The sequence below is a fragment of the Eublepharis macularius genome, chromosome 2 (assembly GCF_028583425.1).
Source record: "Eublepharis macularius isolate TG4126 chromosome 2, MPM_Emac_v1.0, whole genome shotgun sequence".
NCBI classification, from domain to species: Eukaryota; Metazoa; Chordata; class Lepidosauria; order Squamata; family Eublepharidae; genus Eublepharis; species Eublepharis macularius.
The window spans coordinates 68,732,348-68,753,731 of record NC_072791.1 but is presented as its reverse complement, the minus strand read 5'-3'; the positions used below and the strand labels follow the sequence as shown (position 1 = coordinate 68,753,731).

At 41.1% G+C, this 21,384-nt stretch overlaps 1 protein-coding gene across 1 annotated transcript in view; it reads left to right on the top strand.

Annotated features, from left to right (window-relative positions):
- The window catches only part of LOC129323402 (cytosolic phospholipase A2 epsilon-like), a 69,790-nt gene that overhangs the window by 13,780 nt on the left and 34,626 nt on the right, over positions 1 to 21,384 (top strand). Inside the window, exons 4-6 of the mRNA XM_054969935.1 lie at positions 11,324 to 11,460; positions 13,525 to 13,656; positions 15,127 to 15,167. Coding sequence (XP_054825910.1) covers positions 11,324 to 11,460; positions 13,525 to 13,656; positions 15,127 to 15,167 — 310 coding nt within the window. The remainder of the gene's footprint in view (positions 1 to 11,323; positions 11,461 to 13,524; positions 13,657 to 15,126; positions 15,168 to 21,384) is intronic.

Below are 21,384 nucleotides of genomic sequence, written 5' to 3'. Positions count from 1 at the left end.
GCCAGTGGAGGGGGGTTTATACCCATGTAAGTGCGAGTTACAACAGTGTAACTCTTAGTCCTCTCCCTGAGTGCTTTCCACCCACCCCAGTTAGGACTGAACTGTAAGTCTCCCAAGTGGAAAACATGTCCATAAGGGACTCTCACACAACTGGGAGAACTTTTAAATAACCCAAACACAAGGTGGACCCCAGTTGCATGAATCTTTTCCATGGAAGTTCCATGGACTAGAGTAACTCTGCTTAGGATTTCACTGTCAATCACTTAATGTTCTCACGGGCATATGAGAGTTGCTCACACGGCCATAGAGCTTCAACAGAGCTGGGTACCTACCATAGCTGAATGATCCAAGAAAATATTATCATCATAGTTCAATTTCCCATCCTGCATGGCTGCTCTTTAGCTTAACTTCATTTTAATGTAACCATAATTCCAAACTTACTTGATACTGATTGTATTAACCTCATACTGTGTAATCCGCCTTGAGTCTCAGTGAGAAAGGCAGACTATAAATGACATAAATAAAATAAAATAAAAAAATAAAATAACTATAAGCACATATCTTACCATGTTTTTCTAATAAAGACTGGAAATTTTGGCAAATTTTGGTCTAAGGCTAATGAACCAGCAGTATATATTAAAGATATTATGGATGGCAACTGAATTAAAATATTCCTTCAGAAAAATGTTTATTACTTTTTTGGGTTTGGAGAAATCCAACTGAGAGATGAGTCAGCAGGTGCCTGTTACTCAAGTCAGGAGGAAGGAGCATCCTTCACCCAGACCTCAGCTCATGCAAATGTTCAGTATTCATGAAGTCATGACATACCACTGATGGCAATCCCATTACTTTGGCTGAGGTCATAGGCAGGGAATCATGCTGGGATGATGCACTTTACTGGGAAGAACTAAAAGTACTGAGAATAAAAGGAGGAAAATATACCAACATGCATTCCAATGGAAAGTTAAGGAAGTGCTTAGATGGAATACTGGTGTCCTAACTATTTCACTTAATAAACAGGATGTCCAGTCATTATAAATTGTTTACATAGGATTCCCCTGTACTATATCACATTAGGAGAGGAGTAGCTCCTTTATATCGGTAACAGAAATTTGCACTTGTATAATAAATAGTAGAATCCCAAGCAGGAGCGCAACACAGTTCCTTCCCATGACAACTCCTCAGAATCCTGCTGCCATTTATACAGGGGATGAAAGAACCTGGTTGAGGTTCCTGCACCTATCACTTTAAAACACAAACAGGTAAACTAATACTAGAAGCAGCTGTATGTCTGATTGAAATCAGTGAAATGAAAGCATATGCTAACACAGGTTGGACTGTGACTGCTTTTGCATATTGCTTTGCTGGTAAACTTGGGACTTCAGTGATATTGCTCAATTGATCAATCAAAATTTATTTTGATATAAAATCAGCTCCAGAGAATCAACAGTAATAATAAAATGAAAGAGAAGTAAAATAAAATAGAATAAAATAGGGGAGGTACATACAGTGCAGCGAGCCCAAAACAATTAGTGCAAATTGTGGGAGTCAGAGAGATAGTACCTTCCTCCGACAAAGAAGTAAAATTATTGAAGCTCAGTCAGCCATTTATCCCATACGCCCTGATTGTAGGGCCTGATCCCAAAGCTGCTGTTTAATTGTTTCTTTTGCTTTTTTGTACCCAAGGTGCTTTTCACACTGTCACTTTAAAGCGTTTCAGTATCTGTTCTGCTTTCCATATTTGCAGGAGTTTTACACTTGCAAGGTAGTTATGGGATGCAGAACCGATTTTTGTCTGCGGTATCCCTGATTTTCCCCTCTGTGGACATATTGTGATTTTATTCTGAAGCCACTGCTGATTTGCATCTGGCCCAATTAATGTCAGTGCGAACTCTCTACTCCCCTTCTGCTTCTCTTCTCTCCCTTCCCCTTTCCCCCAGAAGCTGATTGGTCTGTGCAGAATTAATTACTCCCACCCTCCTCAGCTCTCTGAATTCCTTTCTGTCACTTTTACCAGTAAAGCGAGCTAAGATCATAAGACTGCATCTCCATTTGCTTCCTTCATCCTGGGTATGCAAGCACTCTCATTTTTTTTCAAAGCCAGGAACGATTCCTAACTTTACTGTTCATTCCCTGCTGGCTTTAAAAGCCAGGGAAAGGTTAAATGGCTGCTTTTTCCTTCCTCCCTTGAGGGTATGCTCATACTCTCTTTTTTTTCAAAGCCAGGAATGAGTTGTAACTTGGCTGTGTTGTAACATTACTGCCCTTTCCTCCTGGCTTTAAAAGCCAGGAAAGGGTCAAATGGCTGCTTTCTCCTCCCTCTCAATGTCTTCTGTTAATGCCAAAGAGTAAAACAAACAAACAAAAACCAAGCATTTTGCATAGCCATTTGCAAAACAAAGTGGCAGGGAAGCTGCTGAGAGGGAATGAAGCAGCAGCATTTTAACCTTTCCTGGCTTTACTTTAAAAAAATAAGTGAGAGTGGAACAAGCACGTAAAGTACATGTTTCCCCCCAGAACTTTGCCACCAATTCCCTCTCCAGTGGGCACGGGACTGCCCAATCTGCAAATGGGAGGGGGGGATGGGTTCCAACATTGTGATGTTACAAAGTTAAAAAAAAAAGGTGTGATGTGAATTGCAAAGCCCCCAAAACCCGAAACTGCACCGAGGCTTCAAAACCCGTCTAAAATGAAAAACAAGATGCCAAATCAAAACTGCTTTGGACAGTGTGGAATGTGGGAATGCCATGCCGAAGCCATTGCAATTGAAGCGAATGCTCATAAATGATGGTTTAAACCATAAGTGCGAAAGGGACCCAAGACAGAGTAAGACTTAGGGGAGAGGCCATGCTTCTGGAGTTCCCCCTCAATTGCCCTTTGCCAGGATGAGTGGTGGTGGCTATGACTTTTAACCAGTAGGTGGATGCGAGCAGCCACATATGAGTCTCCAAAGGGATCAGCACAGTCTCCAGTCTAAGGAGGGCATTTGGAATATACCGAGCGTCTTCAAGAATCTTACATAGGAACTTGGATTGTACAGCTTCCAATAGGTGCCTTCCTTTGTAAATACTAAGTTGGGAACATTATGAGATCTGAGATACAAACTTTCTTTGAAAGACTTAAATAAATAAAAGAGGCTCCTTTGGTAAAGTGGAAACTCAGAATAGCGGAGGATGCTCTATGGCTAGTCTCTGCGATGTACAATGCCTGGGCTCCTAGTGTCCAGACGACTGGAAGACTATTCCAAGACATTTAAATGCTTTTGTTTGTTTGATGTTAGGGCTCACTATTTGCCATCTGTGGATTTGATGATTTTTGGTAAAAATGAGACCTTTTGTTTTTTGGTAGTTAATCACAAGCTGCTCTTCTTTACAGTATGTAGTAAAGGTATAGAGTGCTCTCCTGAGGCCCACTTGTGAACGGGATAAGATGACAATATCATCTGTGTATAGTAAGGCAGGTATTGCTTTGTCAGCAAGCTTTGGTGAATGGAATCTTGGGCTTCTTAAAGGTTGCACTAAAGAGTTGAAAAGTAGAAGGGCCAAGATACAACCCTGCTTAAATGGTTTGTCAAGTGGGATCTTATTGGAGAGGTGGCCTTGAGGACTGCATCTGACTTCTAGGAAGTTTCTTTCATGTAGAAAGTGGATAAGTATGTAGAGTCTTTGATCATATGAGGAGTTCTCAAGCTCTGCCCACAGACTATTCCTGGGGATGCTATCAAATGCTGCTTTGAAATCCACGAAGGCAGCATTAAGCGCTCCATTTGGCTTAGAGCTGTACTTCTCCACAAGGTGGTGCAAAACAGGCACTGATCTATGGTAGAATGGCCAGCTGTGAAGCTTGCTTGTTTGTTCATCAATATATTTTCTCAATCTAGTCAGTTAATGTAGTTTACTAACAACACTAAGGCCATTTCCACACACGTTGAATAATGCACTTTCAATGCACTTTCGTAATCCTTTAGAAGTGGATTTTTTGTTCCACACATGGAAAATCAGTTTCAAATCGTCACTAAAGAGTATTGAAAGTGGATTATCCAACGTGTGTGGAAGCAGCCTAAGGAGACTGATTGGCCTGTAGTTGGCAGGATTCAATTTTTCTCCTTTCTTATATATTGGGATGATAATTGCAAGGCCTCAGTCTGAAGGAATATGGGCCAACAGATTGATGTGAGTGAAAAGTTCAGTGAGCATTTGGGTCCATCAGTCAATATTGCATTTTATCATCTCTGGAGATATATTACTTGCAGGGGGCTTTGCCAGGTCTCAGTTGATTTATATGTTTTTTTACTTCATTAACTGTTACTGGTAGCCATGTTGGAAGATTTTGTAGTTGGGTCTCCAGAGAAGTATGTGAGTCTGTTTCAAATGAATAGGATGCATCAAAGTGAGATTCCCAAAGCCAGGGAGAGATATTGCATCTTATCCTTAGGGGCTGTGTATGAGCTTAACCCTGATTAAGTGCCAAAAGGTTGCCTGGTTATTTGATTTACAAGCTTGAATCATCTGGGTCCAGGAGACTCTTTGTGCTCTTTGTTTTTTCTCTGCTAATAGGTTTTTGTAATGCTGCTGTAGGGTTTTGAGCTCTGGGGGAATTTTAGGTGCATTACTTAACCTATACTGCTGGAATTTGACTAGAGATGGGCATGAACAGCAATATGAATCAAAAAAACCATGAACAGCCCATTCCACTGTTCGCGAGCAAGCTGTTTGTGACTCAGGCTCCGTTCCTGGTGAACATGTGTTCATTCCAAGCCCTCTTTGTTTGTCAGCTGTTCGTGAAGACAGACAGTCTGGTGCCTTTCAATCAATTCCCCTGGCAACATAGGCATGGACTGCCTGAGCTCTTTCTGGCTTTCCTTCTGGCTTGTAACCCCTCAAAGTAGCTTCCAGAAGACAGTCCAGTTTTTTCCACTGTGAAAAGAAAATGACAGGAAAGGGACCCATGGATCATGGCTTTCCCAGGGTCCAATCTCTCTGAAACTTGGGGGGGGGGGGAGGTCAGTGAGGACTATGTCCCTTGCAAATTTGGTGGGTATTGGACATTGGGAAGGTCAGTTTGTAACCCCTCAAAGTAGCTTCCATCAGACAGTCCCGTTTTTGCCACTGTGAAGAGAAAATGACATGAAAGGGGGAGACCCATGGATCATGCCTTTCCTGAGGTGCAATCTCTCTGAAACTTGGGGGGGGGGGTCTTTGGAGGACAGTGAGGACTATGTCCCCTGCAAATTTGGTGGGTATTGGACATTGGGAAGGTCAATTTGTAACCCCTCATATTAGCTTCCAGCAGAGAGTCCCATTTTTGCCACTGTGAAGAGAACATGACATGAAAGGGGGAGACCCATGGATCATGCGTTTCTCGGGGTCCAATCTCTCTGAAACTTGGGAAGTATTCAGAGGACAGTGAGGACTATTTCCCCTGCAAATTTGGTGGGTATTGGACATTGGGAAGGTCAGTTTGTAACTCCTCAATTAGCTTCCAGCAGACAATCCAGTTTTTCCTACTGTGAAAAGAAAATGACATGAAAGGGGGAGACCCATGGACTCTCCTTTCCCCAGCTCAAGTTCAGCTTAGTCCCAAGGGGGCTGTTCTGGCTCCCACGAACCTCCAACTACGAACATGTTCGTGAACATGTCATGTTTGTCAATGTTCGTGAATCCTTGTTCGTGGATGGCAATGAACAACAAGCATCATGTTCGTTTTTTCCTGTTCATGGCTATCTCTAAATTTGACCATTAGATTGTTTTTTGCTGCATAACAATCTGCATTGAATCAGATCTTTGATTTATTTCCTTTAATAGTTGGATATTGTGGTTACGAGGTTTTCTTGGAAGGGTTTGCGTCCAACCAAAGATAAGACATTGATATGTTGTAATCACAGTGTCTGTGGTATTTGCTGAAATCACAGCATTTTGAAGCAGCATTGCTTTGTCTGTGGTAAAGTGAGCAGTGAGTCTAAATAATTTTAAACCTGGCCTTTACCTCATGTGCCCATTTTCTGGTGCCATAGGATGGAAGGTAAACATTTATAATCAGGAAGGTTTGTTTCCTATATTGGACCATGCAGGCCTGAGCCCAACATTCAGAAGATATCAGTCGGGTAAATGTCACATGGGATCTTGTAGCTATAAGAAGAGCCAAGCCTCCTTTGGTTCTTCCTTTCCTTTCTGCTGGTATGGCTAAAAGGTTGTTTGTTGTAAATCTAGCTATGGATAGTGGGTCTTTATGATGTCTTGTTGGGCCAAAAAAGAATTAAAGGAGTCATCAGTTCTCTTGGAGGTCCAGCCTGCAATGTTCCATATTAGGAATTTAATTGAATTTTTGGGCCTTAGCCCAAAGGGATTGGTACAAGGTCCTTCTTCGTAGATTGAGTATCAATTTCAGCCTTTGCCTTGATTTACAGACTTTCTGCTCGAGTAGTGGGTTGTTGATCCGCTGATAAGTTGCAAAGATCTGAGAAGAGCTGCTGCAAAGTAATCAGCTCCTGAGTTGCTAGGAATAGCAACTCAGGAGCTGAGTCAGGATAGGAGGGCCCATAGCTTCTCCCTCACTTTCACTGCAATGTACTTGTCAAGAAGAATTTTCTTTACTTATCTAGACTGAGAATTATTTTTGCAGAGGTCTATTAGAGTATCTGCTCTTTCAGAGTTTAATGTTGTAGTGTTTGGGGGGTTAGCATAACTATCTGTAAGGTCTTGGTTTAAACTTAGGTCAACATTTATTAAGAGAGCTTCTTGTGACTGAGGTTTAACTTCATCTTGATAGGAGACTTTCCTTGGACCCAACTTTTAGCATAGTTTTTTTAAAAAATGGAGCAGCTCTCAAAATGCAGATTTTAAATAGATCTCTTTAAACCAAGCAAGACTGATTCTGTATCTTTATGTTCTCCTGCAGGCAGAGTTTTAGAAAAGTTGGACATCTGTGTGTGTTTCAATAGAAAAGTTTTCTTGCACAGTAGCAGTTGGTTGTGAGCCAGGTTCTCTCTGCTTGCAGTGAATGGGAAGGTTGGCGTTGTCTTGCTAGCTAACACAGAGTCATCATAATTAAAGGCAGAAGGAGGAATGTTGCTTAGGAGGAATGAGAGATTACACATTTATCAGAAAAAAACTTTGCTAGCAGAGATTCGAAGGTACTCCAACATTTCTGCATTTTAAGAAGCATAATTGGAATTGTGGGACTGCTGAACTTCAGAAGTATTCTTAAATTATAAGGAGTTTGAGGAAGCCTTTCAACTTCCTTAAGATCAACAGACCGGGGCTCTACACATAGCAGCTGGCCCAGAAAGTTTAAAATTGTTCTCTTGGTTATCCAATGTCCTCTGTTTACATGGTTTTCTGTAATAAACAGAGCAGATATTGCTCTTTACAAAGTTTGGAAGAATAAGGTGATGAATTGGTATTTGTGACATGAAATCTATTAACTGGCATGGAACTGGCATGGAGTTAGGTACCGGGGTGCTGCATTCCCAGCTACCCAGTTTGCCTGTGCATGCATCTACCAGGATTTTGTAAGAAGATATCAGTACTGAAGCATATTTGGGATAGGGGGAGGATTTTTAAAAAATTAATAGCCAAGGAATTAAGCACACAACTCCATTTGAAAGTCAATGGACAATACTTGTTATGATTCTATTGCAAATTACAGCCACTAAGTGATTCATTGTGCAGATTTAAATGTGTTGCATTGTGATTCATTAACAGTCACCTGGAACATGCGCAATGCTAACATTGTGCAAAATAAATCCAGAGGAGTTAGCCATATTAGTCTGTAGTAGCAAAATAGTAAAGAGTCCAGTAGCACCTTTAAGACTAACCAACTTTACTGTAGTATAAGCTTTCGAGAACCACAGTTCTCTCTGACAAAGAGAACTGTGGTTCTCGAAAGCTTGCACTACAGTAAAGTTGGTTAGTTTTAAAGGAGCTACTGGACTCTTTACTATTATACAAAAAGTTTTTGCTCACACAGCTACCAGGTGATAGTTCACTTGCTTGATCAGCCTGCCTTTGTACCTTCTACCATGGGGATATCCCTTGGATAGGCCATGCTCTCGGGCCAGATCCTGCCCCCCTTGCCTGGGGGTCTCTGAACCCTTCCAGCCTGTCTCAGGGCTTCAAGCACTCATGAAGCTCAGTTGCCTCTTGGGGTTAGGGTTGCCAGGGGTCTCAGGGTCCAAACTGGGGGTGCAGGTAGCTCGGAGGCGGGGGCAGTGGGGTTGCTCTCTCCCATGTGCATGCTCCTGTGTAGCTCCAGAAAATAATGTCATTTTCTGACATAACAGAGGAGCTATGGGGCATGCTGAAACCGAGCTCAGTAGAAATAGCCTCAGCTCAACTTCATCACACCTCGTGGCAACTCTGTCACACCAGAAATGAATGTGACACAGGAGCTGCAGGGCATCTGGAAGTCAAGCTCAGTAGAAATTGCCTTCAAATGGGCGATGTCTACTGAGCTCAGCTTCAGCATGCCCAGCGGCTCCTCTATCACTGGCATGGTGGGGAGCATGTGAGTGTGTGCATGCACTTCTTCCCTTGTGCCTCCCCCTTTGTTAGCCTGATGAGCTGAGCTGGCAGGTGGGGGCAGAGGGATGGCAAGCCTACTTGGGGCCTTTCAGGAGTTAAGTAGGGCTAGGCTTCTCCCCAGATCTGGGCCTTTGCCTTTGACAGATCTGCCACGCTACTGCCCTTCAGTGTACCTGCACCAGTAGGCACCTACTTTGAGGGGATCGGTAAAATTGAACCTCTTTGTACAATCTGCTTGAAATTTGAAATCTTTAGATTTGAGGGAGGACAATGTTCTGTGCAAATTTGGTAACATTATATGTACAGAGAGCTGCCAGTCCCCAGTGGGAGCAGAGGATCCTCTACTCTTGGTCTTTGTCCCCCCCCCCCACTCGCCTGGCCAGTGGTGGGGAAAGGCCCAGGGAAGGGGCCTGGGAAGCAAAAAACCTCCTGGGCCAGCATGCCGTGCACAAGCTCCTGCCGGGCTGACAATGTCACCTCTTCAAGTGCCATCATCCTGCCCACCAAAAGCGTGTGCATGTGATGCACTTGCACAATTTCTCACATGTCTGGCAAAACTGACAATTGGCAGGGAGGCTTGACAGTTTTGAACAATTTTATCTGTGCAGATAGGAAAGATACTGTTCTCTCCTTCTATGCACATTACACACAAGCAAATTCAATTGTTTCTCCTCTGACTGGTGATCCAGTGCAACCTTTTTGAGTTTGCTTATTCAGAGAAGTCATACTTGCTTAAACTAAAATTCATCTGGGGGTAGTATTTGGAAATGGGCTGAAGATGGAAGGTCTATGCCTACCATATAGTTGCCTATTCTGGATTGGGAAATTCCTGGAGATTTTAGGATAGAGCCTGGGGTAGGTGGAGTTTGGGGAAGGATCTCCTCGCTGTATAATGCCATAGAGTGTACCTTCTAAAGCAGCCATTTTCTCCAGGGTACTGATCTATGTAGTTTGGAAATGAGTTACAATCCTGGGAGATCACCAGGCCCCACCTGGAGTTTGGCAACCCTACCCTGCAGTCCTGGATGTATCAAGGATTTGGGAGTCCTGGGACAAGGCATGCACTATAATTAGTGTATTTTTATGAGTAAATTTCTCTTTTAAATCTTTTTAAAAATCTATTTATGGTTTTAATTCTATAAATTAATTCTAATATGTTTTTAAATTGTTGTAATCCGCCCTGAGCCCTTTGTGAGGAGGGTGGAATATAAATCCAAAGTAAATAAATAAATAAATAAATAAATAAATAGCTCCCTAAACCTTCCACCCACCCTTTGTCCATGTGCAAAGCAAACAAATTATTTTGAAATAGGGCCCATATTTAGAGTTGCCAACCTACAGTGTGTGTGTGTGTGTGTGAGTTGCCAACCTACAGTGTGTGTGTGTGTGTGTGTGTGTGTGTGTGTGTGTGAAGATCTACTGGAATTACAACTGAGAGATCAGTTCCCCCTGCAAGAAATGGTTGCTTTTGTGGGTGGACTTTATGGCATTATATCCCACCACTAATGTCTCTCCACTCCCCAAACTCCACCCTTCTCAGGCTCCATCCCCAAGTGTCCAGGAATTTCTCAATCCAGAGGTAGCTAACCTACCCATGTTTAACTGAACATCCAATATTTCTTGCCTCCCTTCCTCTCTCTAGCCTTGTATGAGTTTTATAATAGTTCTTGGTAGTCTGACAAGGGGCTATATCGTAAATGGATCATAAGTTTATGTTGATAGATCTAGAGGAGTTAGTCGTGTTAGTCTGAAGTTGCAAAACGGTAAAGAGCCGAGATGCATCTGACAAAGATAGCTGTGGTTCTCGAAAGCTTATGCTACAATAGAGCTGGTTAGTCTTAAAGGTGCTACTAGATAAGTTTATGTTGAGCTGCCTTGGTCATTCTGCCAGGAGTAGCTGTTCTGTTTTAAGTTTCATCTCTGCCCTGGGGCTGGACCCTCAGCACCCTCCATGGTGAGAGGCGTCTTAGAGCACAGAGTTGTAGATAGACATGGGTACGAACGGAAAACGCCCCCGAACAAGCTGTTTGTTGTTCGTTGCCATCCACGAACAACAAACAACAAACAGTAATGAACATGACCCTGTTCACAAACATGTTCGTTGTTCGTGGCCCTTAAAAGATCCCTTTAAACTATCAGCTGCTGCCTGCCATGAACGGGGCCTCATGAACGGCTTGTTCGCGAACAGAAGAATGGGCTTTTTGTGGTTTTTTTCCGTTCGTAATGCTGTTCGTGCCCATGTCTAGTTGTAAATACACTACCAGGCTGATGCTTCTCCTCCAGTCAGAGAGGGTGTAATACTAATAAACCAAGTTCAATAGCAGAATAAAACCAGAAAATAGAGCAAGTGTTAATAGACATGGAACAATGGCCTGATTATCCCTGGGGCAAGTGAAGTTTAAGCACTTGTAGGTGTTTGGAATTCCTCCTGTGAGTTCTCTTGATTCCAAACCTCCTTTTTGTATGTTGCTGTAGAAACTGTGATATGCAGATTATGACTGCTGTAGCTGGGGAAACAAGGTGGACTCCATTGCATTAAGACTGTGGTTACGGTCCACTGCGACACCAAGCAGACATTATAGAAAGCCCAGGTTCTGTGGTGATGCAAGACTACTTTTATTCCTCTCAAACCATCATGCCTCCCTGCACAGTACCACCTAAAGACTGTTGTGCATATTTAACTAATCTTGCATACACCAGCCTGGTTCTCAAGACTATATAAGCCCCACCGAACCAAAAAATGTTCTAAGTGCCCCAATATCAGGAGACTGCTATTTATAAATAACTTTCTTCTTATACAGTTACGGAGTCCGATTGCTATGTGACTGTGTCACTACCGACTGCTTCTTCTGAAAATGTCCGAACTGCAACTGTCTACAACAGTAAAAATCCAGTGTGGAATCAATCATTCTGCTACAGGATTGACAGTCGTATAAAGGTATGACCATGGATCCCGTCTATGTGGTGTCATGAATGTGGATGATCTCTCAGGTTCTGTTAACAAAATAAGCAAACAAAGATAGTAAATAAGGAAAGCAACACCCCCAGAATTATTAGTCTCTGTCCCATAAAAAATATCTTTCTATAGAATAAAAATATATATTGAGCATTTTGAAAAATGAATTGGCCATCCAGGATTATTATCCCTTTTGTGGACAGAGAGTTGGACTTTGCCCTAAGCTGCCTCAGTAGACTGTAGTGAAAGCAAATAGGGTAACTGTAATGTTATTTGGCTGGCTCTGCAAAATTTCATATAAATGTTGCTGCTGCTGCTGATTGTTTAGGACAGACAATATTTTACTGAGGTTCAATGATATTTTTCATGCATAAAAATATAAGCATGTTTCCAGCCACCAGTCACCTCCAATGGAATGGCATTTCTCTTTGCAGAAGAGGGTGCTGCTGTTTCCACCAATCCCTCTCATGCTGTGTGCCAACATGCAGGCAAAATTTGAGTACTTGTTTTTGTTATTTTTCACACATAAGAGAAATGCCCTAAATGTAAAACACTGCTGATTAAAATTATACTTCTTACCTTTATTCAGGCTTAAATTATGAATAATGACTCTTTCTGGAAATATATATTATATGAGAAAAGCAAACTTCGTAAGCCAATGTATATTATAAATTCTTCAGTGGTTCAATAATTTTTTTTGTTTCATTGCCAAGACTGCTACTATGGGTCCCCAGACAAAGATTACCTCTCTCTCCCCCTCTGTTCACCATCCAAACCCAACAAAAATAATACAAATACATGATTTATCCAGTTTCATGGGCCACCAGGTTGACCGGAGTTCTTTGCCTATTGATCACCTCATCTACTGTCTTAACAGCCCTGTTCATTAGTGATCATGTGCTAATCTTTAAGTTCCTGTGCCTCTACTAAGGGTTTTTTTTGGCCTGAAGCAGCATGCTTTCTTGCGATACCACTGTAAGTGGATCTCTTGGGTAGATGCCCATAACTAATCATTAGGATTGTACAAAAAGTTCCAAATGATGGGCCAGAAAGTGTGGCTAAAGCATTCAATAGATGTTCAAATGTATCGAAATACAATTTAAAACTGTTCAAAAGAAAAAAGTGAAAAATCCCACTGAATTTGCTCAGAGTTAATACAGAATTCTCTGTATCCTAGCCAATGACTGTGACTTGATTTGTGTTAGATTAGGATCTGGAAGACTCCAAGTTCAGTTTGGTGTAGTAGTTAAGACTGCAGGATTCACATCTGGAGAACCTGGTTTGATTCCCCACTCCTCCACTTGAAACCAGCTTGGTGACCTTGGGTAAATCACAACTGTCTTAGGGAGCTCTCAGCCCCACCTAACTCACAGGGTGTGTGTTGTGGGGATGGGGATAATAATGACACTGACTTGTTAACTACTGTGAGTGTGGCACTAATCTGCCCTGGAGGGCCGTATATAAGCACAAGGTTATTAAGATTATTATCATATTCCCACTCTGCCACATAAGCATGCTGGGTGACCATGGAGCATTCATATACTCTCAGCCTAATCTACCTCAAAGGATGAGGATAAAACAGAGGAGAGTAGAACAATGTAAGCCACTTTATGTCTCCATTGTGGAAAAAGGTGGAGTATGTATCAATGAGTCCTGACCAGGATAGCCCAGGTGAGCCTGTTCTTGTCAGATCTTAGAAGCTAAGCAGGGTCAGCCTTGGTTAGTAATTGGATGGGGGACCTCCAATGAAGACCAGGCAGAGGCAGGTAATGGCAAACCAACTCTGTTAGTCTCATGCCATGAAAACCCCGCCATGGGTCACCATAAGTTAGCTATGACTTGAAGGTACTCTCCATCATCATCATCATCAGGTATAAATGAAGTAAATAAAATTAAATTAAATGTTCCAGGGCCGTTATCTTCCTCTTACACCTAAGCAAATGGAAAATGTATATCCTGGCCTGCAGATTTCATTCTTGGGTTCTTTGAAACTCAAAATACAGACTTCCAAAAATTTCTGTTACCAGAATATGCTTCTGTTACTAGAATGTTCTGGAACTGAAAATCTGTGATGAAGATACATTCACCAAAGATGATGACCTCCACACAGTTCTCTTTGACATTGCCAAACTGCATCCTGGAAAAACTAGTCGTGTCACCTTCAAATTGAATCCACAAGTAAGTGATAATATTAGAGTGGGAAATATATGACAAAACAAAGGCATGCCTAGATTTGCCATGCCTTGAATTATATTAGATTTCACCAATGTGTGCTAGCTTTTGTATTAACAAATTGATGGTGTTAAGTCTCAAGAACTTGGGAAGTAGAAGCTTAGAAGGGTTTGTTTATAATTTTTAAGTAAAGTGAGCCCATAATTGTATCTCTTTGTCTAGCTGTCTATTTTGAAAAATGGAGCTCTGATTTTGAGTTTAATTGTAACTGAATTTAAGTAGAGTTTTAAAAAGTTACTACTTTTTAATCTAGGAAATTATGAACTCTCCAGGCATTTGCTTTATCACTGAGGCAAAATGAAGAAGACATAAAAGGACTTGCTGAAATCTCGTAGAATCGTGGAGTTTTGATCACATTATTAGATAATAAAATATGAAGTTGTAAAACAAGTCACTAATGCTTAATGATTATTACAGCCCGTTAGATTATATTACAAAACACTCAGTTGGATCCCATGGATTCCTTTTGCTTAATTAACTTGACTTTGTTCTGTCTTGTGTTTCTGCTTGCCCAAGGTATAGCTCAAGGTATATTTTAGCAACTCCCTTTTCCATTAATGAACTTCCTTCAGTCAAATCATACCATGCCTCCAGAATGTACTGTAATGATAGCCTTTTGGTTTTTGTACATAGCAACAATGGGAAATATATTATTTGATCTTAAAGCAATGTCTTGAGCAAACAGAGCTGCTTCAAGTAAAATTTCTCTTCTGCTATTGCTTGGTAGGATCCAACCCACACATGGTATTTTTAGAAAACATTCAATGTAATGCTCTTCTTTGCTGTCTTCAGTATCCCTATTTCTTAAACACATATTTTTGGAATTGAAGGCAGCACTAAATAGAGAGTCAATTCTACCTTACTTACTTCAACAAAAATATGCAGTTTCCATAATAAGTTTTCTGCTTCATAATCAACTTTTAAAATATGAAGAATCCATAGAAATCATGAATGGGAAGCAACCCTAATGAGTCTACCAGAAAGGGTCTTATACCTAGGGTTGTTTATGACAGGTGGGGAAGTTCTTCGATATATGGGGGCTGGAGCCCAGGGAAGGCAAGGGTTAGGGACGGGAGGGACCTCAATGGGGTATAGGCGCATACATCCTATCCTCAGAAGCTGCCATTTTCTCCAGGGGAACTGAACTCTATTGTCTGAGATCAGCTCTAATTCCATGAGATCTCCAGGCTCCACCTGGTGCTCAACAACCATATTTTACATCATAACCAGTGTTGGCAGTAATTTGAAAATGGAAAGAGGAGTTGTCAAAAATATATAATTTTTATGCACCCAGTGATTAATAATTAGGTAGAAGAATGGAAGAAAAATGCCAAGATATAAAATATTATTAACTGCCCCTGAAAAGGGAAAAAAGTATTGCATGAGTATCATCTTTCCCCCCCACTCTATTTCCAGACACGCGAAGAGTTGGAAGTAGAATTCAAGTTACAGTACACGTGAGTACACTTGATGTCATGGATAATGTATTACTAAAAAGAATTTTTTTTCGGGTTGAAGAAGTTGGCATAATTCTAAATTTGGTAGGATTTTGAAAATTTGAAGAAAATTAGAAGAAATTGGTATAATTTTAAATTCGGTAGGATTTTGAAAATTTGAAATAAAAATAAAAAATTTCTCCAGGAATATGTACGTTGGTTAAGAAGAACCCATAACAATGAAGCTTTATTATACCCAAATATAACCCAAAGTTCCCTATATTAATATCATATTTACCTAAATGCAATAATGTGGCATAATGATGTCATCATTCAAGGAACACAAAGGGTATAGATATGGAGCCACCTGCTGCCTGCCTTGGTGCCGGTCTCAAACCTTTGTCTGTGGAGGTGTGCAGCCATCATGGGGGTGGTTGGTCATTATCAGCCATCAACTTGTGGGTTGAAAGAGTGATAGATAGATTGCCTATACTCTGGCTTCTTAAGGCTCAAGCAAGCAGTATAGCTATTGTACTGGTTCCTGCCTTTCAAAGTGTTCTAAAATTCAGAGCTGGTAGAATATAAATTTGAGGTTTTCCAAGCTAATTCAAGTGTCTGCATTAAGTGTTTTGCAAAATCTCATCTGTATCTGGGACAGGAAAGCAACATCTGTACCCACTTTATGTTTCACCTGTGATATTAACAGGTGTCACTAACCTTTTAAAGTTCTTTGAAGATGTCAATAAATAGGTGTCCAAGTTGGGAATGACACCAAATTATTTAAGGTGGTTAAACCAAAAATTAATTACAAAGAGTTGCAAAAGATGTCTCCAAACTGGGGGAATGGGGATTAAAATGGCAAATGAGATACAATGTGAGTGAGTGTAAAGTGATGCATATTGGGGCAAAAGATTCCAACTTCACATATACACTGATGGGATCTGAGCTGGCAGCAACAGACCAGGAAGGGATCTTGGGATAGTAGTGGATAGCTTGATGAAAATATTGATCCCGTGTGCAGCTGCAGTGAAAAAAGACAAATTCCATGATGGTGATAATTAGAAAAGGAATAGAAAATAAAACTGCCATTATCATACTGCCCTTATACAAATCTATGGTGAGCCCATGTGGAATACTGTGTTGAGTTCTGGTCACAGCACCTGAAAAAGAATACTGTAGAAAAGGTGCAGAAAAGAGCAATCTAAATCGTCAGGGGGCTACAGCAACTGCCCTGTGAGGATTGGTTAAAATGCTTAGGGCTGTTTATCTTAGAAAAAACCAAGTAAAGGGAGACATGGCAGAGATCTATTCAATTATGCATGTGATGGAGTGGGCAGGGAGAAGCTTTCCTCCCTCTCTCATAATAGAACCCAGGGTCATCCACTGAAGCTGAGGGGTGGGACATTCAGAACAGACAAAAAGGAAGTACTTCACACAGCACATAGTTAAACTGTGGAACTCACTGCCACAGGATGTGGGAATGGCTGCCAACTTGGAAGGCTTTAAGAGGGGAGTGGAAAAATTTATGGAGGGTGGGACTATCATTGATAGTCACAATGGATACTAGTCACAATGGATATCTACTCCTTCCAATACCAGAGGCAGTGTGCCTCTTTATATCAGTTGCTGAAGAGCACGGTTGGGACATGCAGTAATTCCATTTCTAGGCTTCCTAAAGGCAGCTGGTTGGCCACTGTGTGAACAGAATTCTAGACGCCATGGGCCTTCTGTTTGATCCAGCATGGCTCTTCTTATGTGCTTACATGCATTGAGGAAGTTTGATTACCCACAGCTTTCTATCAGTTGTACATGATGCAGTGAATCAATCATTTGTGCAAACATACATGCTGTGCCACTTTTTCCTGCACAGAAGTGCTATTAACAAAGGAAAACCATTGGAAATAGCTGGGAGTATGCCTCAGATGCTTTTGAGATTATAAGGACATGCATTTTGGGACATTTACGCATGATATATGTTTTTAAAACACAAGAAGAAAACACTGTTTTGAGAGGACAGCACAAACACCAGGACCAAACTATGAAGTGAAAATGGCCCTGTAGCAAGTTGAGTTGACTGGTCCCTGCTCTCCACAAGCCAGCACTGCAGGGCCATTCAGCTTAGTGGGGCCAACGATGGGCCTTAGCTCACTGACTGCATCCTCCCCATGACTGGAAGCAGTACAGGAGGAGACAGTTGGTGAGCTTGACATCAGCCGTCATTGGAGATGAGGGTCTGAGCCAAGCGGCGCCTGAAGCATTGGCAGAATTGCTGGGGTTTGGCTCTGCTTGCTCCTGACCACCAATGTCCTTCTAGGGCAATGGCCCACCAGGAAACCTCCCTGTAAATTAAATGGCCAGTTGCCCCATGACAAATGCATAGACAGTTCTTAATTAAAAACTGTTTACTTACAAAGACACTAACTGAAAAACCCAAGACAAAACTAGAAATTTACAAAGAAATAGCAACACTTAAATATTTCCAGCTTTGTTGTTGGCTTACTCCTGAGTCCCTGAGATGAAACAGCAAGTAGCTACTGACTGAAAAGCAGCATCTATTTTGCTGAATCACTGTGCTGGAAAAGGCAAACAATTAAAATCTAAAGAATAAACAGCAGTAACATTAACATGATTGAAAGTAGCAAAACAAAACAAGTGTGAGAAGCACAAAAGCAACAGACGCTGTTAAAGCAATTCATGTATTAAAATGCCTGGAAGCACACATGCCTTTTTGACACTTAAAACAGTAAACTGAGCACTATTTGAATAATATTAAGAAGGGCAATAATTGTGCCTCCCCAGAAAATATGCCCTATCCCAGTTGCCAACAAAAGGAAGGAGCACCCAAAGGAGGTCTTCTGAAGACCTACCTTGGAAATGGCCCTGAATAGCTTCATAAGATGACAGCACAAACATTCCATTCATCAGTTAGTTAAAATTGATTAAAAAATAAAAAGTAACATGATAGCTTGGTTATTGCATGTTGTGTGATGTTGTCTGTCGCACACCATAATTGCCTGTAGCATTCAGTCAGTGTAAGACGTGAGTCTTTGTTGTCAATACCAAAATCATGGTACACGACTCATATGATTGGTACTGACCATATGAAGCAGCTGTGCCAAGGCTGGTCCACAGAATGCTTTTGCCATCAACAACTGAGTCAAGAAACCCTTTACATAGGCCAGGTCTGCTCAAGGGTGACAACTGATGCCCCTGCAGGCAATGGTGGAGGAGGTGAGTTCTTTTTTATTTAGTTCGTTGATGGATGTGCTTCGTATTTATGTAATAGCCTACTGTGTTAATGACAATAGTATCTCTTTCTTGCTAATAGGGCCCAAAGAAATGGACATCGGGTGGCTCCTGCTGTAACTAACACTGGTTTTCTGACTTCAGCATCACGTTGGGCCAGATGGTTTCGCAATATCGACATCCCCAGGCCTCCTGGGTTTTAATGAAGCACATTAGATATTAAATTGTGTCTTGTGGATCTTGGAAAACCAAATGGTACCTCACATTTCTATTGTGCCTAAGTAATCTTTGAAGGCATGAAGCTGTCCTTTCCCGAATTTGGTGTTTTGGAACCAAACTAGATGGCTAAGTGTTTCATTAAAACAATGGATGACTGGCAGCATGGAATGACTTCTTCCCTTGAGTCATATGAACATTGTAGACCAAACTGGTAGTATGGTGGCCTCCTGCTGCTCACTCAGATGAATGAAGAGCACTCTGGACTGAACTCATGGAGTTGTGGGAATTGAATGCACTGAATGAACACTTTATGTCCTCAGATATCCAGGTGGATGATGGACTCCTTCTGGATGATGCACTCTTAATTTCACATCTCACTTTCTTTCAGGCAAATTTGAATCTAAGCAATTTTATGTATTTCCAAATCAGCAACAAGGAGACAATAACAATAAAGGAAAAAAGTACAGAAAGCATGTAAATAAATGTATAAAATATGCACGATTATATATATTAAAATATGACCACAAAAAAGTTTAAAATATTATTGTACATGGTTTTTATTTCATTCAATAAATGGCAGTAGTTTTTAAATACCCTCTTAGCACCAGTGTTGCTTTTGTTGTTTTATTAAATTTTCATTCTCAGTTTGAGATTAAGTTGAATTTATTTTGTCAACCAGGCCATGTGATTTTCTCCCTAGCCCTTAAACCTTTTATAGGTTTTCACTAAAGTGAAAGAAATGTATTCCTTTGGGTGGAAGTGCTGCAGATTCAGACCACTAGTATCTGAAGAAGTGAGCTGTGTCTCACAAAAGCTCATACCCTACCACAAATTTTGTTAGTTTTATAGGTGCTACTGGACTCTTGCTCTTTTCTACTGCTACAGACAGACCAACATGGCTACCCATCTTGATCTACCACTGTAGACGCTGACAGAATTGAAATCTCATAAGACTCTCACATGTAAGAATAAACAATGTTTGGAAGCTGGTGTACTAACAAGTTGTTCAAGTTGGGCCCAGAGAGAATTTGCCTGGAGCACTTCAAGACATGTTTGCTATCTGTTAGAACAGCACTTCAGCTGTTCTGAAAGCTCTTCTGAAAGATACCTCTAGGCTTTTCTTATTGTAACTCCAAGGGAGAAAGGGCAAAGCTAGACTGGTTTCTTTGAGCAATTGCTGCGTATTAGCAGATTACACAGTCCATAACATCCAATGTGCCACCCTTTGTTATCATAGTCTAGTTTTAACTTTTCTTTTTTTTAGCAGAACTTTAAATATGATTCACGGCCCTAAAACTTGATTACATCAAAAAGTTTCCTTTTTTTTTTTTTGAACACCATATCATCTTTGTTGGTTTCAGGTGGGTAGCTATATTGGTCTGCAGTAGATGAGCAAGATTCGAGTCTAGTAGCATCTTAAAGACAACAAAGAGTTTCCAGGGTACAAGCTTTTGAGAGTCAAGCTCCCTTCATTAGATATGAATAGGAAGGGAGATCTGAGTCTTTTTATCCCAGTTAGAAGGTAGGGGGGGTATTGCAACAAAGTAAGACAGGATGTGGAAGTATAATGTGAAATTAACCTGTGGGGATCCATTTAATCCCATGTCTTGGCTCTCCAGGGCTAAACAGGGACATAGGATTCTTCTCTCATTATAGATGCTAATTTTCTGCATTTCCTCCCATGCTCTAGTCAAGCTAATTACATTTCACATTATGCTTCCAGATCCTGTCTTACTTCTCACCTTCTGATGGGATTAAAAAACGCTCAGATCTTCCTACTGGTATTTGACAAAGGGAGCTTGACTCTTGAAAGCTTGTACCTTGGAAACTGTTGGTCTTTAAGGTACTACTGGACTCAAACCTTGTACATTTATTGGTGTCTACAATGGAGCAAATTCTGCATTCTTTCACAATGAAATTGAAACTCCAACTCCTTCCTTCTGAACCAATACATACACAGCCTCCCCAAATCCTCATTAGTTTTGAGTGCTATAAAATTCAAAATTCTTTCAAATGAAGCTCCCCCTTTTTTGCAACTCCTAGTCAATCTGGGCAATTATTTAGGGTCTCCTTACACAAGTGAAATGTGAATCAGGTTGGGGGAACCTCTCGACTTGGCTTGCGTTTCACATCTGACCCAGAACTCACTTTAAAAACAGTGTGTGTGAGCGGGGAGGCAATCAGCTCCAGAGCACAGTGTGGTCCCAGCAGGGGCTTCAGCTTTCCACCCCTTCCATCCTGCTTGACTTTTGCTGGATAAAAATAGCCCCAGGTGTATGTGGTGTGTGTCTGCCATGGGAAGACATATGGAACTGGCAATGAGACAAAACACCTCCAATGACCATGTTTTTCCAGGAAAAGTGGTATGATATAGAAAGAAGGGAAGGCTGAAGTCCCTCCTGCCACTGTGCTCTGGTTCAAAGCCAATTTGCTCTCCTGTTTTTAAGGGGTCAGATGAGAAATGTGAATCAGGTTTCAGGAATCCCCAACCCATCTTACCCTTCATGTATGGTTCAAGTAGACCCTTGATCTGTGGGTGACTTGTGGCTTTTAGACAGCTTGAGAACATTTGAGTTTAAATTTGATAGGAATCTCACCATTTATATTGAGCTTCTTACTGTAATAAAATAAAACTGCCCATGTCATCTTTTTAAATACTATCTTGTACAGTTCAAAGCATTGCAAAGATTCTGCCCTACTGGGCTAAACCAATTAGCTCATGGAGTTTACACCTGCAAAACTCTTTTCACATTAGATTCATTCACGTTCAGAA